Below are 25650 nucleotides of genomic sequence, written 5' to 3'. Positions count from 1 at the left end.
TTACTTCGGATGGATCAGCTGGGCTGAGGAGAGGGGGCTGTTTCTCTGTGTCTTGTCAATTTTGCCTACTGGCGTTTGCCTCGGGTTTGCATTGCCTGTGCTGGAGGGCAGGGTGGATGGAGGAAATCTAGGGAAAATCAATTTCTGTTTAGGAAGAACTCTGAAATTGCATAAAAACATCCCCTTCCCCCACAGCTATGAATTCAGTGCTGGCTTAAATGGCCCTAGAAACTAAAGGATGGATGGCCTTACATTTTAAGATACTGCATAAGAATTAGGAGATGTGGAGTCAGTTTCCATTTCTATCACTGACTTCCAGTGTGACGTTGTGCAAGTCATCTGATTTCCTTATGTCCTGAAGCACATCTGTGCTCTCTTATGTTGCACTCAGGACCACCACTGTGAAGCACCCTGTGGCCCTACCCTTGCCCTCCTGCTCCATGCACATCATCTCATGGATATGAGGCAGTGTAGACATGTGCTTAATTTCTTCATGGGGCAAATGGGAATAGTGATGCATCCATATGCAACAGCAGTGACCCTGGGGTATATGCCTCCATGTCTTGTGACGTGTTCAGAGGGCGCAGTAATAAGGGCTACGTTAATAAGGATGTCTTAGCCTATAGGCTAGGGTAGAGCACTCACAGCAGCAAAACAGTCTTGTTTGAATGTGCCTACCTGTGTCAGTCATCTTGCTCTGAGCAGGTGCTGTCTAGGTGTTAGGGGGAGGTCAGTCTCTCTGATTTCATCGGTTCTTAACCTCTCATTAAGGTGGCCAGCAAGAGTATTAGTTAATGCCAATTGAACTGGGTTTGTGCCATGGATACTTGACTTCCAGGAGCTGGTTGATGACTCATTTCCAGATGAATGTAGTAAACGTTGCTAGCTTTAAATTAGCTTCTGTGTGCCTAGATTATGCTGTAGTTGTACTAGTGACTGTGGTATCCAAAGTTACAGCAGAGTTTGTGTAGCACAAAGGAGAAGTACAAAGTATATTTGTACACTTGGTGCCCTGCTTCCCTTAGCCTATTTATCTGTACCTTTCCTTCTGGTATAATATCACTTTCAGCTGGTGCAGATGAATTTGAATTCAGCTGAATTTGAAAAGGGGGGTGCAGATGGTGAGGAACATCATCAAATATGAAACAGCACATATTTTTCTCCAGTTAAAAATAAACTAGAAGCCTTACTGATATGCTAGGGGCCCAAGGCTGTATTATTCAGTTTAAAATTGAAGCAAAAACAAATATAACTTCATTGGAATGGGTGCATCTATGCATGCATATTAATGTGCTTGAATAAACTTTGGTGCTTATCACACTGGAGTTTATTGCTTCTGGGTGCATGTGTAAACATGTGCCTGGGACCACAACATGTTGAGCCAGATTGGAGTAGTTTGAGCTTGGCCAAGACCTGGGGGCTCAGCCAGCTAGCCTGGGGCTGCTCCCCTTGGCTCAACATGCTGCGGAGGGGCTGGCTGGGGCACGATGTTTACTGTGCAACTAATTAGTCTACTGCACAGTAAACGTCTCATGTAGGTGCACTTTGTGAGTTAAAAACAACCTGCAAGGCTGTGAAATAGGAGCTTCATGACCAAGAGCAGCTAACAGACAGCAGCTTTTCAGAACAAAGTATATATTGACTAGTGGAACATCAAGGCCATTAAAAAGAAGAGAGGGTCATTAACACCGGTGGAATGAAAAGTCTAGAAAGGAGCAGGTGCATTTTAATGAGCCATGAAGTCAATTGACTCCCTCAGCACTGCCTGACAAGAAATGCTGCTGCCACTGCCAGACAATTGGCTTTAAACTTTGAGTGGAGCAGGAATCAAAGCGAGGGTGCAAGAGTACCACTGCACCCACCTGGATCCACCCCTGATCATTTTCTTTGGTCTGACAATATGTAAATGTGCCAGCTTCCCTGGGAGTGTTACAGAAGGTCTCTCTCTTTCTCCTCACTGCCCTTCTTCTCATTTCCACTCTCTGTAATGCTCTTTTTATATTTCCTCTGGAGTCCAATCCCCACTTAAATCTTAGTCTACACAGCAAAGTTTTGTCAGCATAGCTAAGATGCCTCGGGCTGTGAAAAAAAAATCACACCTTTAGCTGATGCAGCTAGAACAGCAAACTTCCCCCCATCTGGATGCAGCTATACCAGGTTTGCTAATGCCTCCAGGGAGGTAATTTAGCTATGCTGGCAAAAAAAAAAATCTTCTGCGACCACATGCTGTGTCTCCACTGGGGTCTTGCCACCTTAGCTATGTTGGTGTAGCTATAGTGGCAGGGGTCCCATAAATATATAGGAGTATTAAACGCTGGCTAATTGTAGGGGCTGATCCTTGTACCTCTCATGCTGGAGGACATGGCTTGATTTGCATGAAAGCCTTCTAAATCGTATTCACGTTAGCTAAGCCCTTTCCCTCATTTGCAAACAGAATTGGTGTTTTGAGACTGAATTATTTGACCTTGTCACTCTTTTTTTCCAGTAAAACTACTGTTGATATTCTATTCTGTCTCAGTCCTCTCCCTGTTTTCAGTAATGTTTTTTTGCATGATATTGGTAAAGTTTACGCTTGTCTTTTGTAAAGACCTGAATGTTCTCAGTGCTGCCTGCCAGGGAGCCACGTATGATCCTTTTCTTTCTGCCTTTTGTTCTCTTTCTAACTCAGAAGCCACAGCTGTTGCCTGATGACTTCTTATATGAAAAGGAACCCATAGTCCTTCATTGATCAGGGCGCGCACACCTTTGCTGCTAATCCAGTCGACAGATGATTAGCAAATTGACATTTCTCTCTCCCTTTTGAAGGGATGAAGGCTGTGTGTCTGTGTTCTCCTTTCATCTCTTCTGCTAAATGGTCCAGAAATAAAACAACAGCTGAGTTTCAAAGTGCCCCATTTTCTGAATTTGTAGACGCAGGCGTCTTTGTTGGAAAGGCACTGTTGTTTTACCAAATCGGCTTAGAGAGAGAGAAAGAAAGAGAGAGAGAGAGAGAGAGAGAGAGAGGAAGTAAAATAAATGGTGCCAACAGTGACCTTGGGAATGATCTGATCACGAATGTGGGGATGAGAGGAAAGAGACAAAGCCCTGGGGAAGGGTAGAGTAATGCACATTTGCTTACAAAGGTTATTAGCAACAAGTCACAGCTTTCCTTAGGACATTCATCTGTTGAGCTCTGCTCCCCATGTTGCCCAATTACAGGGTCAAAGTAGAAGCTAGTTTACCTGGCTGGCCGGAGGTTTGCAGCATGACTCAATCACTAGCACTGGGAAGGGAAGGAGAAGTAAGAAAGGAAAACAAAGGGCATGAGATATACAAGAAACATCTGACTTCTACCCAAGTCCCAGTTAGCTCCTATTGATTTGTCCCTTCCAAACTGCTGGGCAGACCCCTGCTGTCAGATTACCTGCAGTGTGGTGCTTGTGGGAGGACAGTAGGGAACGCTTGTGCCACCTGCCTCACTGTGCCTGACCAAAAACCAAGCTCCAAGTGCTTCCCCTGGAGTGCCTTACGTTTGGCTAACCCCCTTCCTGGAGCACACCTGCAAGCCTAGAGTAATTGCTGCCACCACCCAGGGGTTTGATTTGTATTCAGGCCCTGTGCCCCCCGGGATACACAGGCCTTGTAGACCTTGAGGGTGCTTGACCCACTGCAAGAACTTGGGGTGCTTTCTTAAGCCTGAAGCACAGAAAGTAGCCTCCTTAGGTAGCATAAAGGCATTCCCAGTCCCTATCCCAGCAAGTACCATGAGCTTGTTATAGTGGAGAGCTTTACTGGTTAAAGAGGGTAGACTTGGGGAAGGGTATGGGTTAGAGAAGTGTCAAAGAATAACCCAGAGAAAACTGGCTAGGTAGCCTTTTGTTACGCTTCTACATTACAGTAAGCTATATTTCTAAATAAGTTTCAGATAAGTTACAAGTGTCATCCAGAGGCTGATTGAGCTTCCTCTGGAGGCAGGCAGTTCATTGTGTGTCAGTGAATTTCAAAATGCCTCTCCCAAGATGGAGAGACCCTTAAATACCCTTTCTGACCTCACCTTCCAGGGCCAAACAAAGGCAGGTGTTGTTTGATGCTGACCAACCCATTTAAAAAAGCATCACAGTCACCTAAGGGTGTGACATGGCTCAAGCTCCTACCCCCATGGCATCAGGTCAGTGCTTAAAACAATAGGGACTAGGCTTACCTACTCTGTACCTGCTTGAGGTCATGTAGTAGCTGTAACCTGGGGCAACCAGATTGACAGACAGGTGAGGAGACAATGACAAAGGAAATAAAAACTAGTAGGAGAGACTGGGAAGGACTTGGAGCAGACTGGACCTGGGGGTATAAGAGCTGGTACTATGTGATACAGTGATAGCATGATGAAATGCAGGCAGTAAACTAAGAGCAGGATGACTCACAAAATGTTGAGTCTTCAATGGGTTTTCTGGAAGTCGTTATCATCCAGTGCTTGACCAGCTTGGTTTTAGCCTAAGTCTTTGTGGGAGCTGGGCCACCAGCATGTAAATCAGCATCACAGGTCTCCTTGTTGCATATCTTCCTAGAGAGGTTAAAGATTAGAGATGTAACTAATGAGTTTACACCCTCAAAACTCCCATGTGCCAAGGTGGGGAGGAGGAGGAAGTGGTCTTACTTTCCCTGGATGTCCCTGCATCTGGCTTCTATGGCTGGGAAGTGTAGGAATGTTTCTGCACGGCTCTTACAGCAGAGACTGAGTGAAGTGACAGAACATGGCGCCCTCCCTGGTGCCCAGGGCTGGTGGCTTACTCACTCTAGCTCTCCTCCCCCTCCAGTTACACTACTTCTAAAGATTGAATAGGCCTTGGAGATGGGACAGTAAATTCTTGGGACAGCACGTAGGTAGGAAGAGCGGGCAAGAAAGGGTCTGTGAACTTCCATGGTCTATGCTGTTCTTTTCCTGTGTCCCCAGTCTCCAGCACCTTTCATTGCCTCTGTGTCAATTTAAAAAAAAGCAAAAAGGGGCTTGTATTTGGAGAAGCCCGAGAAGGGCCCTCCTGGGTGAGAGTACCTCACCAATACTTTTCCTTTTTGGGTGAAACAGCAACAGCAAGTGTGACAAAACTTAGGTTCTGCAGACAGAAATGCAGGGGCCAGGTAGCAAAGAACGCCTGGATCCTGCAATTGCCATTGTCCTGTTTGTAAGGAATCACACTAGGAGTGGAAATAGTGAGCTGCTGCAAGTTGAAGAGGAGGAGCAGTCCTGATTGTGTGGCTTCAACATTTCACTGGAGGCCACAGTGTCCTTCCTTGTAAAGCTAATGGATGTCATGATCTTAAATCAGAACCAAGACCCTCTGGGGCACTAGCCACTCCCCTTGGAGGGATGCTTTCTGGCACCCCTGCTGGCCAAATGTTTGTTTTAAACCAAACAAGGTATCATCATGTCTCAGAAGGTGCCACTGGTGATCCAACAGAAGGTTCTCTTAAGCAAGTGCATGTCCAGCACCCCACCATAGTGCCGCCATTATGTCTGTGGTGCTGTTATTTGGAGGTGGAAAGCCAAGGTCTTCACTGTTAATGATTCATAAGATCCCATGCCACTTCTTACAGGTGATCAACTTTCACCCCAGGTGATTCCATTCTACACCTCTAAAATTCCCCAGCATGGTTTGTGGCACAAACCAGAACCCTCTGTTCAACGCTGTTGTGTAGCGTTGTGCAAAGTTGCTTCTAGTACTTGGGGTGGGGATTAGATAAGGTGGCTGGCAGCCAAGAGGAGCATTAAGCCAAGCTTTGCCTTGGTGTGAGCACCCCTTCAGGTAGAAGCCTTCAAGTTAGCTTCATGATGGCTTTGTTTTGTGATCCTCTTCTGACAGGGGCCACAGTGCAGAGCACCTAGGCAGGTAATGTTGGATGGGGAGATGAAGGCAATTTAGAGGTGGGGACAAGAACATTGTGTACATTATAGGGAAGGGCGTTAAAGGGAGAGCAGGTATGTCTACACGTGCATTAATGCTCCTTTTCTAATGTGCATTAAATGTAGAGCCTCCAATGTGAGGTACTAAATTAATGCGCATTAGGCTGTGCTAATGTGCAGTAGCGCATATGCATGCTTTTTCAGTGGCTCTTAATACACAGTAGACTATTTTACTGCACATTAGCATAATGTCATGATGTTTTATATGATGCTTTAATACACAGTAAAATAGTCTACTGTGCATTAAAGTGCATGTATAGACATGCCCAGGGAGCAATGTGAAAAAGGCCCAGCCATGAGGGAGAAAAATCCTGTGGAAGTGGACTGTCTTCTGTCTTTACAGCTTTCTTTCCTGGTTTCTGCTCAGTGAACATCTCTCTCCCTCTCAAGGGGGAAGCCACACCCTGTTTTAAAAGTATTGGGGCAGCTAGGCTCAGCTACGCCTGACTGCTGCAGCACAGAGAGTCTCCTAGCCCGGACTCCGGAAACTTGAGCGCGGCTTTAACCAAGGGGTTTCTGTGGAGGGGGTAGGGGGGCATTCTCATACATCCAAGCCTTGCTCAGGAGGCAGTGATGGTGGCAAGTTAGATCCCTCCATTCAGAAGCAACATGAAGACATCAGCTCACTGGGTTCAATAACACGCTGCCCATGGCCTCCTCCCCCACCCTGTTTGTGCTGTGGTGTTAACTCTATTGATGGGTACAGAATGGTCTTTCTTCAGCCATTAATACACTATTGATTCGCAGCCCTCATGATGGCGTTAATGGACACTGATCGTGTATTATTATTTCCATAATCAGCCTCAAGCTGGAGTGAATTTCCCTGTGTAAATGGTCCATCAATATTGTGCCCAAAATACTGGGCTGGAGGGGAAGGAGCTGGCCTGATTATTTGTTTTGTTTAAAGTTTCAGTGAAGCCTCCAGTCTCCATCCTCGATGGGTTAATCAATGGCACCAGCTAAATAATGAGTGGCTCCTGCAGCCAGCCCAACTGTGCATTTCCCCTCCCTCCTCAACACAAGAATACCTCTGTCCAGGAAAAGCATCCCCCTTTGCCTTACGCTTCCACATTCCTTCTGTGTGCTGGCAGCCTATGTACTCCCTTTCATGACATAGTCCTCCTTCCTTTTGTCACGCCATTTTCTGGAAAGTGAATACGCTTGCTACTTGAGCCCTTGTGTATACTGCTGTTGTGCATGCAAAGTTTTAGTGGGTACTCCGCAGGAATAGCCAGGGATAAAGCTCTGTGCCTCCTATTGCCAAAGTAGAGCTGCTATCTCTTTTGACCCTCCCTTAGCTGTTAGCAGCAGAAGGCCTATGATATACAGTGGAACCACTGTGATTCCACCCAGTTCATTACAGTACTAGCTCAGCAAGAGAACCTCATTGATTTTATAATTAACTACCAATTAAACCCTTGTATTAATCCAACACGGGTTTGGAGTTTCTGTTTTTTCCTTGGTTCCAGCTGTAAGGCTCATCCACTAGTTGCCTTTTGTTTGGGACTGGGGCAGTGAGAACATGACTGGCAGTCAGCAGGCTGGCTCTCTGCTAGAGCAGCAGATTGTGCTAGTCTGACTGGCAGTGAATGTTTACCCCTAGGGCGCTCACTATAACTCCAAGAAGATTGACCCAGACGGGCGAGCAGGGCTGGGAGAGAGCTCTGGCTCTTAGCCTGACCCACTTGCAAAAGTACCCTTATCACAGAGAGGGAGAGGGAATCGCTTGACTGGAAAAGCTAGAGGTTTGCTTAGTTCAGAAGAGTACTGAGGACCAGAAGAATCTAGACTAGATGTCGCAGTGGTGAGAAATAGACCAATCTATGCTCCAGCCGTGGAGACTGGATGCTGAACCTTAGCCTGGGTATGTGTATGTGTGCATGCATGTGTGTGCATGTATGTGCACAGCATGTGTTTCTCTGTGTGTGTGTACACATGCAAATTTTGGTAACAGCACTGGTGACTGAACTACTTCATCTGGAAGCCATCCACAGAACAGGTGTAGCCAAGGTGGTGGTTGGGCAGCACAGAAATGGGCTGGTTAATCCTCTGAGCCCTCCTTTGATGTCCTATGGAATCTCTCCCGAGACCTGAGGCAGTTTGGAGAGGGTAACATGTGGTGAAGGATCAAGGCTGAGTACATATGTGGCATCTTTCTTAGAGACCAAGAAGGATGAGCTAGCTATTTTCTCAGCCCTGCAGCGTGGGATAGAAAGACCAGGTGGACAGCACCAAGCCCGGGAATGCTGGCTTGTTTTTATAAGGCTGCTTATGAGGCCTAAGGCTGTGGTTATAGATTTTCTTTTTAGAATAAGAATATTGAACAACTTGTGCTGAGGAGCAGGCTGCACAGAGAGATGCACCCAGAGATAGCACGTAGGGATGAGACAACAACATGGTAAGGCATATTTTCTGGCCTGGCTGTCATTAAGAGCCTGTGGGAATTTTGTATAAAATCAATAAAGAAGAGTTTATAGCATAGACTAACTCAGGGTAGATCTGCCTGGTTCAGCTTGAGAAGACCTGGCTCCAGGGTGAGACTACACTGAACTGGTGTCATTGTCATCTGAGACCTGGTTTGATGTGGGCCAAACCAGTGGGAGCCATTTCAGTCAGGGCTCCATGATCACCTCCTGGCAGGTCAGGTTGGCTTTATGTTATGACCTTAGCCCGAAAGAAGGAGACTTCCAGTTCCACACAACCCCTTCAAGCCCGGGGTTTGTCTCTATGATTAGTCTGTGCCAATGTAAACCCTGCTACTTCCATGTAAAAAGAGTGGTGTCTCTATGACAGAGTCTCTGAATTGGAGTGAATCCCTATTGGGACCAGTACTAAGTAGACACTCATTTAGCTCAGCTGGAAGAGCTCCCATCTCTGAACCATGACCAGATTCCTGTTAGGATCTTGGCTGTGATGAGTTTGAGGGCCTCACTAGGTGTTTGGGTATAGGATAAGGGATTTGGATCAAACTTCAGTGTCTGGGCCCAGCAGGTTCTCCACTCACTATGTTCTGCTGTGGGTTGGTGCTGGGGCCAGGCTATAAATGAGGAACCTGGGTGTGGTTGCGGAGTGGTTGAAGTGCCCAGAATGGCCCCAGGTGTGTAAACCTAAGCCCTGCCCTGGGCATGTGCTAATGGCTGCTTTCAGTTGACTTAGGGTGTCACATGGATATCTCATCCTTCAGGCTGGGGTGTTGAAGGTAGCTGGATATGATGGTAATCGCAACACTCCTGTTGGCTACATGAACTGGTGTTGAATGGGAGCATGGCCATTGACCTTGAATGGAGGTATGGTCTTCTGGGACACTTTCAGCTTGCCTTGCTATACCTCTGTGCTTACTCCTCTTCCTCCATCCCACCACGGCCCTGCTTTGAGTCTAAACCAGGAGTGGGAAGTTATATCAGCTGGAGGGCCACTTAATGAGTTTTGGAGACCTGTTGAGGGCCACATCCATCCCTCTCCCCTTCCCCGCTTGTCCCCCTCCCCTCCCTTTCCAGAGCTGTAGTACACAAGGAACCCCAAAGCTCAGCTGCAGACCCAGATGGGGACTTCCATCATGGTGGGTGTGTGGTGGCACCAGCTGTGGGTGCAGCCAGCAGGTTCCAGTGCCCTGATGTGGAACCTTTCGGTGGTGTCACAGCTGATGCTGCCACCTTCCTGGTGTGGCAGAACCTCCTGCCTGGGTCCACAGCTGACACTGCCAGCAGGTTCTAAGTTGGGGCTCCAGACAGGAGCTTCCACAGTGCTACGAGGGTGTCAGTGTCAGCTGTGGACACCACCAGCATGTTGTGCATCTGGGCTCCTGGACCTGCTGGTGGTGTCCACAGCTGATGTTGCGTCCTGCCTGCTGTGGCAGAAGCCCCAATTGGGTGCACAGCTGATGCTGCTGTGTCAAGGGCTGATGCTGCTAGGTGGAAGCGATCCTGCCTGCCTGCCTGGCAACACATGGCGGCCAGAGCTGCCAGCCAACTGTGTGCCAGAGCATGAATTGGTGGCTGTCCTCCCACAAGCCGGATTGAATCTGTTAGTGGGCAAGATCCTGCACATGGGCCATATTTTGCCCACCTCCTGGTCTACACAGTGCAAATGGAAAGGATTGTTCTTCACAATCTCATGCCAGGTTTGAAAGCACTGTCACCCCCATTTCTCAAACTGGGAACTTGGGCCTGGAGAAATTAAATAGCTTTCCTTGATACATGCCAGCAGTTTGTGGGAGTGCTGGGAATGGAATCCAGATTGGCCAGCTCTTGGTCCACTGCCTTGCCCATAATATCATTTCTCTGTCCTTTTCTACATTTTAATAACATTACCAACCTTTTAAAGTAGCGGGAGTCTCATAAACTTCTGAGATTATGGTAATAATAACATTGTACAGTACATTGCACTGGGCATAAAGTTATTTTATTCTCTCCAATTTCCTCTCATTTTAATGTGTAAATATATCAAGGGAAAGCTTAGTTAGAAATCTCAGTGCAGAGGCCAAGCACATTACAGACCATGCCTTTCCAGAATGGGAATTACTAGGTGATGTTATGAGCTGGATAGATTTTAAAGACTGCAGTTATGAATGTCTCAGAGCAGCAGTGTTTAACCTGTCATCCATGGAGCTGTGTCATCTAGTCTGTGGAGCTCCCCACAGGTCCAAAAATTTAGCAGCAGGGACCAATAGCAATGCTAATTGCTCCCAGAGCTGTGGCAATTAGTGCTGCCACCATTTGCTTGCTACTAAATTCCTGGACCCATAGGGAGCCTTGTGGTCTGGGTGATCTGGTTCTGTACACTGGAACATACCAGTGTACAGTCACTCCATGGCCAGATACAGGTGGGGTTGGGCTGGCGCATGGAGTCATGCTGGTATGCCATGTTGCACCTACGGACCAACTGCATATGCCAGCCTGGCACTGGAGCCGGCCTGCACCATTTGTCCAGCCCACAGAGCTGGAGAAGTTGAGCACCATTGTCTCAGTGTATTTAGTTTGTTTGAGGCATGACATGTTGTGTTGTGCCCTTTTCTGAGGGGGTTCCCCTTTGGAGGCAGAATGGGAACGCTGCAGCCCCCTCCTGGAATAACTTGGAGAGGAGACTGGTTTTCCAGTCCTGCCCTGGTCCCTCCAAGTTCATGGGAGCTCTTTTCCCTCTGCTGTGTATGGTTGTTTGGGTTCTCTTCACCTGAAGCCACTTTCAGAGAAACTGCCCAAAGCATATGGTATCTATGCTGAGCTCATTCTTTGTAGGGCTCCAGAGGGAATGGCAGAGATTATTCCTTCAGTCCCAAGCACCAATCACCTTGCCGTACAGTCTGACCTTCCTTTTCCTGCCCAGGGGAGAATGACTTCGACAAAACCCCATTTACTGTGCCAGGCACAGTCCCACCATCTGGGGAGGGAAGCAATACTTTTCTATTGTATGGGAGACTCGTGCATGCTAAAATCCCTCATGAGACACAGGATGATGCCAAACAATGACATACGTCTTCCATCTGAGCACCTTGCAAATGTAATTAATGCTTGTAATGCCAGTTTACAGATGGGCAGAGTGATAGTGACTTTCCTAAACCCATTCAGCATGTCATAGTAGAACTGAGATTAGAACCCAGATCTCATAGCTCCCAGACCTGTGATTTAACTCTGACTGTGAAGGGTAGAGCTTTGCCCTTGGTTCTACCTATCTCAACTCACCAATGTCCAGATAGATCTCAGGGCGGAGTTTTCATCTGTCAGACTCCCATCACAGAGGACCTGAATATCTTTACTGTCCCTGGAGGGCTGCAGGTGACATTTTCTAAACTCCTCTTTTAGTGACCTGGATTCAAATAAGAGTTAAGGGACAGATGAAGTGACTGTAGAGCAGGAGAGCGTCTGCTTTTTTTTTTGGACAGGGCAGTAGCCTACTACCATGTAGGCCTCATTGTATGAACAGAGGAAGGAACTCTACTGCAAACAGGGTCAAAGTAAGTTACTAAGACACTTTACTAAGCTATAAATGCATGGCTGGATCCACAAAGGTACTTGACTCCTACTCACTGATTCTAGAGGAAGGCTTGGTGCCCCAAAATTTTTGTGGACCTGTCCCACAGTCTAATTTCTAAATCCACTGGACTAGAGAAAGCTCTGTGGAGGGGCAGAGTGAGCAAGGACTGGAGAAGTGTCCTTGAGACTATGCATTTGGAGCTATTCGCTGGAAAAGTTATACTGGGATAAGTCTACAGTGGACACTAGGGTTCATGTTTGCATTGCCTAAGACCAGCCTGGGATCTGTGGAAAAATGCTTCACCCTCAGTCCCATTTCATCCATGATAAATTCTGAAAAAGTTTAATGGAGCCAGTCTAATAAGCATGCCTAAAACTGACAGCTGGACTGCTTGTTGTGCCCTGGGTTAAAAAGAAGCCTCTATGGCCCCTGGCAGACATTACATTTATCATGGAATTAACACATTTGGTGTTAAGTTGTAACATATTTCACATGCAAGAAATTTATGGCAAGAGAAAATGGCAAACCAGCCACAAAGGTGTTCCACATTTAATCAGTTGATCTGGGCAGGTGGTAGGCTTTGGTTCCATTTTGGGCACTCTGTTCAAGCTTTGGATCCTGAGGACCAGGCAGAGGGCAGCTCCAGGTCTCAGTTTTGACACTTGGTTTGAGCCTTAGATCATCAGGATCAGGCAGTGGGTAGTCGTGGAGCACAGCTGCCCCCCTGCCCAAGTCCTGTAGATCAGCTGCTTTTGGATTAATGTATACCCCCAACCAAATGCACACAGGTTAGTTTGGAAGCAGTCACTCATTCTAAAGGGTATACTTAGGACGTTGTACCAGTATAAATAATGATGCTGGTAAAATTCTTCAAGTAGATAAGCCCATGAATAGAGTTGGAAGGCTGGAAAGGGTTAATGAGGGAAGAGGAACAAACAGAGCTGTGACCACTGTGGGGTATTAACCAAAGGCAGAAGAGCCAAAGAAGTCAGAAGACCTGGGGCTAGATAGATTGTACACCAAGCAGGGGGCAGCAGAGGAACTTAGGGAAATATTAAACTGGTAGCTACGGCAGCAGATAAAAATTCTGCTTCTCCATAGGGTGGCTGGAAATTAGTTTTATTGGTAAGGTCCTGTTTGCAGAGGGAGAATGGAGCTACCAGCAGGCAGACGACTCCTAGAGAAAAGTTAAAGAGAATTAAGAGTAGCTTAGCTGCTACTGCAAGCTAAAGAGCTCTGAGACAGGGGAGTCCACGGGAATGCAGGCAGCACAGGTCCAAGGGGAGAACACAGTGCGAGATGGGGTCTCAGCTTAATCAGCAGTGGAGATTCCTCCTGAATCTGAAATTGGGCACAGCCAGCATGATGTGCAGCATGATTAGGATAGAGCAGCCACTGGCAGGTATGGGGTGAGAGGTGGGGAAAGGGAACCCAGACCGGGAATAGCTCAGGAAGGGGCTGAAGCTCAATATGGAGGGGCCTTGGCAAAGGCAAGTACAAGAAGGCTATACATTTCTCTGCCCCTTTGCCCTTTGTCCAAGCCTCAGAACTGCCCTCCTCTAGCAAAGTGGGGGATAGCTTCTTTGTTAGATGTGTGGAGCTTCATTTGTGAACCACAAATGAAGCTCCACACCCTCCTGAGTGCCACGCTGATCCCTTTCCCCTGCCTGATCTGCTGCTTTACTTCCTGCTCTGTGCTTCCTGCCTAATCTGTTGCTCTGCTTTTTGTCCATGCCCTATTGCAGCTCTGCTGCTGGCCCCCTGCCTCCCCCCCCCCCAATCTGTTGTGTTCCACACACACGGGCTGCCTGTGCCACCTGTGGCCACCCTTGACCTAGCAAATACCACCTCCTCTCTGGCTTCCTTTTTCTCCCACCTCCTGACATGTTCAGTCAATTATAATCCTCCTTCCTTTGTCTGCTCCTTGTTCCAGTATTTTAGTGTTTAATGATGCTAAGCCTATTGTGAACACTATCTCAGGAGGTCTCTGCAGATGCTAAAAGCGAGGAAGGGGAGGAGGGGCAGAGATGAGTTTTGAGAGATACACTCTAATGTCATTCCAATAAATACATTGTCTCGATTAGTTCACAACAGTTTGGACAATAATACACGCTGATCCTGCCAATACATTGCTATTGAACTGGAAAGACTGAGGCGAGGAGTTGAGAGGGGCAGGAGGTCATCCAGCATCACAGCTTCTATGCAGCACCGGAGCCTGGGCCATTAATGTCTTCAATACAGCATCACGTTAGACAGGGGAACCAGGTACTAAAATGAACCTGTGATCCCTATGGGGACCTTCAGCTGTTATAATGGACCTTGTCACACATTACACTTAGGATGAGTTTTATTTAGACAGTAGTAAACATTACTGTGAGTTAGAAAGTTTCTGAGCAGTCACCCAGTGACACTTACTATGATCTAAATAAAACATGTCCTAAATGCTGCAGTGGTTGAAAACTCCTGTGCTCTGCAAGGTCTGGGACTGACTAACAGCTATTTGTCAGTGCCAGCCCCACAGGAAGTCCCCTGATTATATTACCTCCATGGAGCAGCTGAACATTAGTGCAACATGTGTTAGATAATATCATCTGAGGATACTCCTCATAGGAGAAATCTTAACTAAATGCTACGCTATGAGGGCACTTAGCATGTTTTACTGCTTGAATACTTGGACACTAAGGTAAGTGTCCTGTGCCCTTGCAAACCCTGTGCATAGTTTGGTGGGTTCATTAGCACTCTTTGCTTTCAATCCTTTGCTTTTAAGGTTCCTGTGTGTTGAATTCCACTGGAGCAGTTAAGGCTGTGAATCTGAGTTAATCTGGAAGCACCACAGCTGGTGGTGGAGGTGCATCTCAGTGATACTCACCAGTGAACTAGCAGTTTCTAGACATACCTGGAGGTCTTTTTGTCCTTTGAAGTTGGACTACAGTTTTCTCCAAACTCAAGCATTGGTGTCCCATTGGGATGCACACACGACCATATGTAAGATGTCTCAGCCATGAGTGCTTCCAGTAAATGAACGAGAAGCCTTATCATGTAGGTCTTTTTCAGACAGCTCTCATTATGTATCCACTCCTTATAAAAGCTGCTTTTGCTTAAGTTGATCAGGCCTGACTGGTAGGGGTTGACACAGGGCATGGGTAGCTTAGGGGACTGGTAGCAGGATGGGGAGCTTTTTGCCTGTGTATTGGGAAGAACTAAAAATCTTTCTTTCTTTATATTTTATTATTGTTCAATGGGTACTGGTGTCACCACTACCTGTGCAAGCTAGCTCCCCAACTCCTCTCCACTCCCCTACCCGCACCCCTACCCCAACCTCCTTGTTAGAGGCTCAGCAGAAAGTCAGAGAGTGGAGGAGCTGTAGAGAATGAAGTTCTCTCCCATCTAGAACAGGGCCTGAGTATGCTGGTACAAAACATGGGGGGACTGTGCATCTTCTATGTTCAGGGATGTAGGATATACTAGTAGTGCTTGTACAACTCCAGAACAGTTCAGAATGACTGGTTGATTAATTCTCACCATCCTTCTGCAAGGTGACATCCCTACTATCATTTCTGCTTTACAAAGGCAGAAACTAAGGCACAGAGCAGTCACAATTTGACCAGGATCACTCAGCTGGTCCCAGATCCCACTACAGTACTATTCCTCTCAAAGCTGGGAACTGAGCTCCCTGTCTTTGCAGAATTCCCTGTCCCTCACTGAGAGGCAGTGTGTTCTTAGCTTTTAGTCTCCAGATAATCCTCAGTTTCTTTCTCTAGGATTAAATTCATTTAAATGCAGACTGATGCCAGCAAGTCAGGAGAAGTGAGAAAACCCCAGTTTTCAGGCCAAGGATGCCTTTGAATCTTTAACATGCTGGCTTTCTCCTCCTGTAGTCCTTCAAGTCCACATTGCTTCTCAGGAGAGTGTCTGCAACTCTAACCACTCTGAGGACTTGGACTCTGCTTGCACTTTGCTGGTGTTCCCTTTTCTAATCCTTTCTCTTTCTTCAGCTCCAGCTCAGGCCCAGATCATCCATGCTGGGCAGGCATGTGTTGTAAAGGAAGATAACATCAGCGAGAGAGTGTATACCATCCGGGAAGGGGACACTCTGGTCCTGCAGTGTCTGGTCACAGGACACCCACGGCCACAGGTAACCTGTCACCCATGCCCCATGTGGTTTTCTGTCAGGATTATTCCTCCATGTCGAGGAGACACTGTGGGAGGCTTAAGTTAGGGATACAAACTTCCCCAACACCTTCATTCTCCTCTCTTTTTCTCTCCTGGCTTCCCAAGCAATGTCTGCAGCACTGGAGCAGCTGCACCATGAAGAAAAAAAGGGCTTAAGCAGCAGGGGTGCTGGACCTGGCTGTAAGCAATCCCTGGAGCTGAAGTTGGCTGAGTGTGTACATCACCCCTAGTGGTTACAGCCAACAAAGGGGATAGAAGGCCTAGTAAGGCATAGCAAATGGAGATTCCCCTATAGATCACTTGACAGTGGCCTTTATTTCTGGAGCAGAAGGTTTTGAGGGGGTAATACTGGCTGTTTGCTGTCCACTAATATCTCAAGGGTCTCCCCAGTGCTTCTGGCATTGTTCAGTAGATAGAGCCCAAAAAGGCAGGTAGAACAGACTGAACTAAATACTCCATTTAATTCTGTGCAGTGTAGATAACCCTGTAGACTTTAATCTTCTCTCCTCAGAATAGTAAAGCTTGGATAAGGGTAGTGCAAGCTTCTCCTCTGCCCTTCACCATCAGAGAAGAAGAGCAGATGTGGGTACTTACCTATGGTGAACATCCCCAAGACCCACCAGCTTGTTTTGTACAGCAGCCAGCAAACAGGTGTCAGAGAATGGCAGTTTTTTATTTGTGGTGATTTGGATTGAATTCAGACCCATGACACAGATACAGCTTCACTTCAGGCCCAGGCTAGACTGCAGCTGCTCTGAATGAGCTTTAAACTTGCTAGCCTGGATGCTGGCTGTGTACCTGAGATGGCATGCAGCTGAAGTGAGGGAGCTTCTGGAGGGTTTGCCTAGGGTCCCTGAAAGCTTTGCAGCTCATGCTGAAACCCATATTGCTGCAGCTACACTGTTAACCAAGCTAGCTCATTTCAACCCAGCTCAGATCTGTCTCCATGAGTGTCAGTCACACGTCTGGACTGGACCTGTAGAGATGAGAGTGCTGTGAGGAGATTCTGACTTAGTGGCTGGCATGCATCAATAAGCCCCAGAGCACTGCTGATATTGTGACTTAAACCAGGCCTTGGGTGCCAAAATAAACTGTCAGGAGCCTGTTATGCTGTGAATAAGCTTCCCCAGGAAAAGGACAAGAACAACTATGAGAAGTTCATCATTTCCCCCTGCACCCTTCTCAGGCTTTCAGTAGCTATGCCAGCTGTAGGCACTTGTTCAGATAAGCTATTGTTCAGAGTATGCCAATCACCCCTTCCCCAAATGAACTCACAAGGAGCTACTTGGCTCCCAAGAAAGGACAAAGGGAAGAGAGCAGCTCAGGCAGAACAATCTGAAACAGATTATACATCAACATTTATCCTACAGTTGAAATAAGGAGACAATCTGAGCCAGGAGTTTGAGGAACCAAGACACTTAACAGAGCTCCCTGGGCCACTGCAGAACACTGTGGAGGATTGCCTGGTCCACACACATGGGTATCCTGATCACAAACAGGTCATAGGCATGCAGAAAAGAAGCAGGGGAATGCCCAGGTGCCTAGGTACACACCATGTGGTGGAACACATGCTACTCATGGGCACTCTGGACCTGGGAGCATGACAGAGTATTGCTGTTTTGGGGGCGCACAGATACTAGTGGTGCATGCAAAACCATGGCACAGGCAGAGCCTCTGTGCTGGTGTGTAACACCAGCCCAAGGATGCACATGGGGCACTGCATTGTGTGCCCACAGAGACCAGGCACATGGAACCCCAGGTGATGTGTAGCAGGACACAGATCCATCTCTCCCTCTCCCCAGTCTCCCTGTTCTTACCATCTCTTCTCCCTTCCTTCTTGTGCTTTGTTTCTCTCCCCTCCCTTTCCCTTGTATGCCCTCTCTCCCCCCCACCCCCTCCCATTGCTCCAAATCAAAGCACTTCTCTTAACCTTTGTTTAACCTTTTCCCTTCCCGTCTTCCAGTTACTCATTAAAGCTTTAAAATGTGGCCAAAATATTTAAATGAGGTTGCAGTGAAAAGGCTGGGGAAAGATTAAAGAGCTGACTGAAGAGTCCTTGCAAACAAGAGACTCTGAGAAACTTTGGGGCCCCAAAACAATTTCATAATATACCTGCTGAGGCTAAATAAATCCATCACAGGGTGGCCATTAGCAGAGAAAATCAGCACAGTATGGAGCACTTAGAACTGGAATAAGCTGTACAGCTCTGTCCTCTCCAGAGCAACTGGCTCCAACCCAGTGACACGTCATTTGATGTAAAGGTCTGGCATGGGCTGCTCAGTGTCCACTCTGCTGGGACGTTAGCCCTTCCTAGCCTGAGGTCTAGCTTGAGGACGTTAGTGAATGAAGGTTCTCTTGCTTCCCTCCAGTTGTTCAGTGATAACAAGTCACTGATTCTCAGTCCAGCCTCTAGCAGGGCAGGTGTCCACATTGGAGGAAGCTACCATCTGCTATTCCATACAGAGGTTGCCAAAAAGCAGATCAAGAAAACATAGAACAAATGAGCTGTGGTGTCTGCCCTTTCTTCCTGCTGGGACATGGGAAGCTTGCACTACTGCCAGCACTGTACCTTGTTATGGGCATAGGAAGGGGACTTGAGTCTATGGGGCACTTCTGTCCTGTCCCATGATTTACTGTGAAACAACATAAGACTCTGCACAGATCCCCCAAGCTGGGATATTTCAGACTAATCATGTAAAATAAGGGGAAACGTGCAAAACAGTCTGCAATCTGAAGGGCTCTTATTCTTCTTTGTTAATGCCTGTGCTACAAAAGGCTGGTTTACAAAAGTAGCAGACAGTGGGGGCTCCTCCAGAGAGAGGGGGACAACAGGCTAGCAGCAGCAGCAGCTATGCCTCTTACTTCGGAAGACAGATTAAATATCCCATTGCCCAGAGAGAGATGAAAAGGCACTGACTGAAGGATGATGAAAGCTTTGCAACCAAGTGCTTGCTGCCCATGCAGCCACACAGCTGCCTGCCCACATACACTCCCCTTGCACCCTCCAAGGACCCACACTGAAAGCCCCGTCTGTGCCAGCACTGAGCCAAATGGGTTTGGAGGAGGGTTTTACCTTGGTTAATTAAACAGAGCAGAGGGAGTGGGTAACTCCAAAACATGTTTGAGATAATGTGAATTTAGAGCAGAGATTGGGGAAAACACAGCAGGATGGAGAGAGTTGTTGCATTTGGTAAATAGGTGTGTAGGGGTCACCAGAGGGCCTGATGTACTGGAGTTAGTAACGGGCAGATGCAGCCGTCCAGTAGGGATTTATTAAGACTACTAAACTTGCATTGGATGCAGTGCATGCTGCTGTGCCTCCATGTGGGGGAGAGAGGGGAGTGCCACCTTCTCAGGTGAGGGTCAAAAAGGTGAGCGCTGCTGTGATGAGATCTCAGGCCTGTACTCACGCCTTTGAGGTAGTCTGTGTACCCAGTAGCTCTGTTTCTCTCTTCTGCTTGTTCCCTTGCTGCAGGTGAGGTGGACCAAAACCGCTGGCAGTGCCTCGGACAAATTCCAGGAGACGTCGGTGTTTAACGAGACCCTTCGGATTGAGAAGATCCAAAGGCTCCAGGGGGGCCGCTATTACTGTAAAGCAGAAAATGGGGTTGGGGTCCCTGCCATCAAGTCCATTCGAGTAGATGTGCAGTGTAAGTCGTTTAGTGGCGGCCCAGAGCTTCCCACAGTTCTACTGTGCTTATCTAACTGCTGGGCTAGCAGGGCTCTACATTAGCCTGGAACCATGCTCACCCACTCAGGTGCAAAGAGGCCAGCACATTAGATACAGAATTCACCTCCCCTGGGGTTTTAGACCCTTCTTAGGGAAAGGTAGTTTTTTCTGTTTAAGCCACTCTCAGGGAATGGACCCTAACACCTATCATCAGGAAGTCCTGGCAGTTGTCTGGGGTGCAGTGCTGCAAATGGCTTTGCTTGCCTTCCCTTGGTCTCCTTTCTGAAGCCAACCTACTTTGCCCCTCCAAAGTGGACCCACTGCAACTCTCTGGTATGCCCCAGGAACTAGTGCATTGATTCCAGTCATGCCTTCTCTGAAGCCCCATGGGAGTAGAGCACAGGATTCTGGGATGCATTTGAGAAGGCCAAGTAGTGAATGGGTAAAGATGAGTGGACCTGAGGATCCCTCAGTTGAAGCAACAAAGGAAGACAGCTGTATTAAAATTCCTCTGGCCTCGTGCTGCTCTGTCTGGGTCTCTCACACCTTGGAGCTTCCACTGGTATACTGTTCATCTTACCATGGACTCCAAAGTCTAAGGGCTTTCCATGTGGGAGTAATGCTTCTTTGTAAAGGTGCTGTGGCTGGAATTGAGGATGGGCTTATGTTTGTCCAGTACCTGCCTGTGGGAGAGAAGAAGTGCCTAGCCCTCGGCACAGTTTTGAAGGAGACGCATTGGGCAGAGACACTTTGCCTCAGGTCGAATAGCCAGGCATTAGAACTACACAGACTCCAGGCCCACTGCTGCCTTGTCCATTCATTGCCCATTGCTGCCAACTGATGTGGTCCCCTTCCAATCCTGGAGGCATCTAACGTGAGTCTTGGCTGACCTGGGTTCCGAAGGCCTAGCTAATAAAGGGTTTAAATGAAAGATGTGCCAAAACTCCTCAGGGGTGTGAGCATCCCCAGGCCTAGGGAAATTCAGGATACAGAGCTGTAGTTTATTACCAGCTTTAAGCCTAGTATGCCTGCTGCATTCTGCTCTGGTAATAGTTTCTATCTTCCTTCCTCACTTTGCCCCATTGCTTTACTTAATTAGGCTTAGGGTTGGGTATTTGACTAGTCAAATAAAGTTTGGTCAATTGACCGGTCAAATATGTGTCAAAAATTGTAAAAAAATTGCCAATAGGTCCAAATAATACACAGAAAAAGCATGAATTTTCCATTAAGAAATGTGTCAAAAAACAATAAATCCTATTTCTGTTAAGAAACCTTCAAAAAATAGTTTCTTGGTAAAAATTCTATAATTTTTGACAAGTCAAAAAATATGCAGTCTGTTGACCAGGCCTAAGTAGGGTAGAGTCAGGTGAGTACCTTGCTATTGGGAAGCTTTGAGGACACATTTTTCTTTCTGCAGCTCATGCCAGACTGACACCTTTGCTCTGAGGCTCCCCAAACTCACCTATGAATGCGTGGCTTGTCCACCTTCCCCATCTCATGCCTATAATTCTGGCATATAATTGTCATCCCCTTCTCCACCACTCCCAAACACCCCAGCCATGTGTACAAGTTTTCTTGTACACCAAGTACACCATGTGTACTCAGTTTTCTTGGCCTTTGACCTAGCACCTTGCCAGGGCTCTTTGTCTTCAGGCAGGCAGCTAGTGGGAGAATGTCTCTTGATCTGAGTCTCTTTCTATGTTGTGGGAGGTCCCTTTACTTCTGCGGTGCAGTGTGGTATGAAGGTGATGTAGAGTCCTGCAGTTCCTCCTGCAGCTCTGACCTGTAGAACTGTGGGACCAATGGGGTGGCCAAAGGCTTTCTGATACTAACATCTACTCTGCAGATGGACTTGGTAATACACCTCCTTCCTATTTGCTTGTATTCTGGGAGAAGAGTCTGCTTTCTACCAGCATCTCTCTGTACATGGGAGCAGAGAGGAAAGGCTTAGGGCAGTTGGTTGAGAGTTCACCAGACAGCTTTTATCTGGGTGATCCAGCAACTGAAACCAAACCCTTCTCTTTCTTCCCCTAAAACATGCTTGGAGGTAAGTAGTCACCAAGTAGTCACCTGCAGAACGGTGTAATGAAGATTGTGTGGGGAGCTCTATTAGGTACAGGGCATGCGCTTGGGGTTCCAAGGAGTCTACAGTAACCTGCAGCAAGGGACTATTGCTGGGGTGAGCCTTAGGTCAGAGTAAAGGTGGGTGGAGTTTGTTTGTTGAGTCAAGGTCAAGTAAACCTTGGGGACAGCAAAATATAAATACTTAATAGTTCAAATGCATCCCTGGTGTTACTCCCCTGAAGTCAAGGATTTGCATCAGAGAAACAGGTGAATTTGTGCCTGTCATACTTAGTTTGTTCGCAGCCTGGTCCTGAGGACAATTTCCCTCTGGGAGAAGGAAGCTTTGAAGTGGTGCAGAGACTGATTACCTGAAGAAGCTGAGTCAGATTGGAGGTTGGCATGTGCCTGTCCAGATTCCTGTTTTTAGAGCTTCCTGTCCTTTGATGTTAATTGAAATAAACTTTCCCTCAGGGAGAAAGAAAGGCAGTGGGCAGTTAAATTTCAGCTGTGACCAGTCAACCAGCTAGGTGGGCAGAAAGCATAGGTGGCAGAAGGCTGGAGCTAATGGGGCTTAGACCCCCCAACTTTTTGTGGTGGCTGGCAACAGCAGCAGCACCACAGCACTGCCATCCCGCAGTGCCCGGTGCCACTCAGCATGCAGCCACTCTTCCACTACCGCGCACAGCACCAGCGCATGCCGGCGGCCCTGCAATAGCCCTGTGGGAGGGAGGGGCAGGGGGTCAGGCAGGGCTCAGGCAGGACCCCCAAATAATATTTTCCTCCACTACTTATGGGCAGAAGAATTTAGGAAGCTGAAGTCACCAATACAGAGTTCCTATGTCTGGCCCAGCTAGGTTGGGATGCTGCTATTTGGATGCCCCTATGCTGAAGGAAGGGAATGGGAAAACAGGAAAAAGGATGAGGACATTTTAAAGACAGGTTGTCATTGAAACATTCCATTTAGTTGACTCAATAAGCCTAATCCATTCCTCATGCAATTCCACTAATTCATTGGCATTACTGTATACCAGGGATATATATGTATTCTTGGACCTTATTTCAGCTCTTCTCAGGAGATTTAGATTAAAGACTGACAGCTATGGCAAGAGGAACCTGTGAGAAAAAGTCTAGGATTAAGAATTGGGAAGATGGCATTCTGCACTCCCCTAGGGAGACCCTAGATGAAGAGGGACTGGGATTTCTGGGGAGCCTTGGACATTGGAGGAACTAGTCCTACTGTAATACTCGTTTGGCGTTCATCTGACAAAGCAATGATAGACTCAGAGTATTGGTAGTTGTAGGCCCCATCTTCTAACGTGTTGGGGAATAAAGGCAGTAACCAAAACGAGGAGGGAGGGTTGATAGAGCTCTGTCCAGGGTCCCAGGTGAAGGGGAAGGTTAAAGCAAAATTCAGCCAGACTTCCGTGACTGAATGGAAATAATCTTTATAAAGAAGGGTAGTTTCTCTCTGTTTCTCTGCTGTCTTTCTCCTTACATCAGATCAATGTTCATCTAACGGCTTGGCTCATATCTGTAAGCCATGGCATGGTCAAGCTAACAAATCTCAGCTCCCATTATAAATACTGTCTTCCAAATATACACCTTGTTAAAATATGTAAATGGACTGGTCTGTGCATATGTCTCAGTGGGGAGAGTGTGCTGCTCAGATGATGCATTAACAGCAACTCATCTCTTTTTCTGTGGCCAGATTTCCAAATTTGCAAACATCTAAGCCAATATTTTAAAATCAAGTGACATGTAAGAACAGGAGGTGATGGGAACACATCCTCTCTCTTAATGGGCTCAGGGGATGGCAGAGATGGCATGAGTAATGCAGGCAATTAGCTTCAGCTTTAGTGATAGTTACCTCAGCTATTCACAGTTAAATTGGGGCCTGTTTATGATTCCTGTGACACTGAAGGGTATCCAGAGTCACTCTGCAGTGTTCAGTGGCCACCTTCCTCTCAAAAGGTGCACATCAAAGGGGAGGGGGCATCTGGACATGGGACATAAACTTACATTTAATCCCGGTAGTGATGCTGTTTGATATTCCTTCCTTGGTGTTCCCCAGCTTTTAGGAACCCCTTTGTATGAAGGGGCTCCATCTTCCCTGCCAGCTCCCATGCTAGACTTTCACTTGTTCAGCTCTCAAAACATGGAATACTATAGAAGAGGAGCACAGTTTGAGAAGCCTCTTTTCTAACAAGGAGGCTGCAGCTGGGGAATCCTATGCCATGTGCCTGCTGCTGCCAGCCTGAGATGGGGAGTTTACCAAGTGGCTCTACCTGCAGGACTCTTCCTTGTGGCTTAAATGTTTAAATAATGTTTCCTTGTGGCTTAAATGCTAATCACATTGGTGAGTGAGTCACGACTAGCAAGCTTCTGGTGCAGGGCGGGTAAGAAAAGGAGACTGGGGGGACAGCTTCCTTTGGGAGGGTAGAGACAAGGAGATAAGCTAATGGATAGAGCAAGGATATTTAATGTGAATGTTTAATGGGAAAGCAAGAGATGGGGAGAGGAGAGAGGGTTGGCTCACTTTTTAATAGGAAGAAGGGATTAGGGATACATTTAAATAGGAAGAGAGGCAGGGAGGAGGAGAAGGAAGAGAGAGGCGGCATCCATGTTATACATCTCATGCTCCCATGGTGGATACCCCACCAGACCTTTTCTGCCCCTGAGGTGAGTCTCCAGCTCAGTCTGTTGCTGCTGTTACCATTCTGATTTTCTCTCCTGCATTAAGGTTTGTTTTATATTTATTTCCACTGTCTGGTCATTTCAAAGTAAAGGACTTAGCTCCAAGTTCCCATGGGGAATCTTTCAGGATTTGGGGAACAAATGTCACTGAGGTAAAAGGTGGGAGCAGAGGGAGACAAGGGTGTGGGGAAGGACTTTCTGGGTGTGGGAGTCCCTTTGGCCTGTTGACTGGGATGGAGAAGTGAGGCTCAGGGGTAAGTGAGCCAGCCTGGCCTAAAGTAGGTGCACTAGACAGTTGGTTCATCTTAGTGCTGTCTGAGGTCTGCAAATCAGGGCTTATTTCCTTTTCCTGGAGAATATTGATTTCTCCCATCAGTTTCCTTAAAATCTCAAGTAAAGTGGGCTTTTAACCTAATTGTTATGTAATTGTTCTCATTGGCTGCCTGATTCAGGGGCTCCCCACCTTGTCTCTCCCAATAAGTGCCACTGTCTGCCTGGCTGTGTGTGCCTGGCCTGACATTTTGGTAATGGCCACCTTGGGCTTGTCCTCCCTGCCTTTCAGATCTAGATGAGCCTGTTCTCACCATCCACCAAACCATCAGCGACGTGCGTGGCAGCTTCTACCAGGAGAAGACAGTTTTCCTCCGATGCACAGTCAACTCCAACCCACCAGCTCGCTTCATCTGGAAACGGGGAGCTGAGACACTCTCCCACAGCCAGGACAATGGGGTGGACATCTATGAGCCTCTCTACACACAGGTAAGAAATGCCACCCATGAGCAGATCTTGCTGTCAGCGTGCATTGGCACATCGCCCACTGGGGCCTGGACATGACCAGGGCTCAATATCTGGAGAGGATTCAGGAGGGCAGTGCTGGGGAGGGGGAAGTGGGTCTCCCCTCACAATATGTTACCTATGGTGGGAAAGATGTGCAGCATGAGGAGCCTTCCTAGATACCGATAGTGAAAGCCAAGGATGAAACATCAGGGAAGAGAGCCCAGAGTTCCTTGTCCCACCATGAGAATAGTGCCTGTGACTTTCAGGCTCTCTTGGAGATGGAGCCAGTTTAAGAAATTCCAGACAGGTTTGGTCATGTTTCTCACAGAGAGACATGGAGTTCAGTCCACAGGCCTCCAGCACTTTC

At 47.4% G+C, this 25650-nt stretch overlaps 1 protein-coding gene across 5 annotated transcripts in view; it reads left to right on the top strand.

Moving 5' to 3' along the window:
• Positions 1–25650, top strand: part of MDGA1 (MAM domain containing glycosylphosphatidylinositol anchor 1) — a 207851-nt gene that overhangs the window by 53165 nt on the left and 129036 nt on the right. For all 5 annotated transcript variants that reach the window (XR_016442233.1, XM_090046580.1, XM_090046564.1 and 2 more), the window contains exons 2-4: positions 15901–16040; positions 19554–19728; positions 25069–25265. Coding sequence is in view for 4 of the 5 variants with exons in the window: in XM_090046580.1 (XP_089902706.1) it covers positions 15901–16040; positions 19554–19728; positions 25069–25265 (512 nt within the window). In the remaining variant the exon portion in view is untranslated. The remainder of the gene's footprint in view (positions 1–15900; positions 16041–19553; positions 19729–25068; positions 25266–25650) is intronic.

Source organism: Crocodylus siamensis, chromosome 1 (assembly GCF_052110815.1).
Source record: "Crocodylus siamensis isolate JL-2025a chromosome 1, ASM5211081v1, whole genome shotgun sequence".
In the NCBI taxonomy this organism is placed as follows: Eukaryota; Metazoa; Chordata; order Crocodylia; family Crocodylidae; genus Crocodylus; species Crocodylus siamensis.
This window is presented reverse-complemented; position numbering and strand designations above follow the sequence as displayed.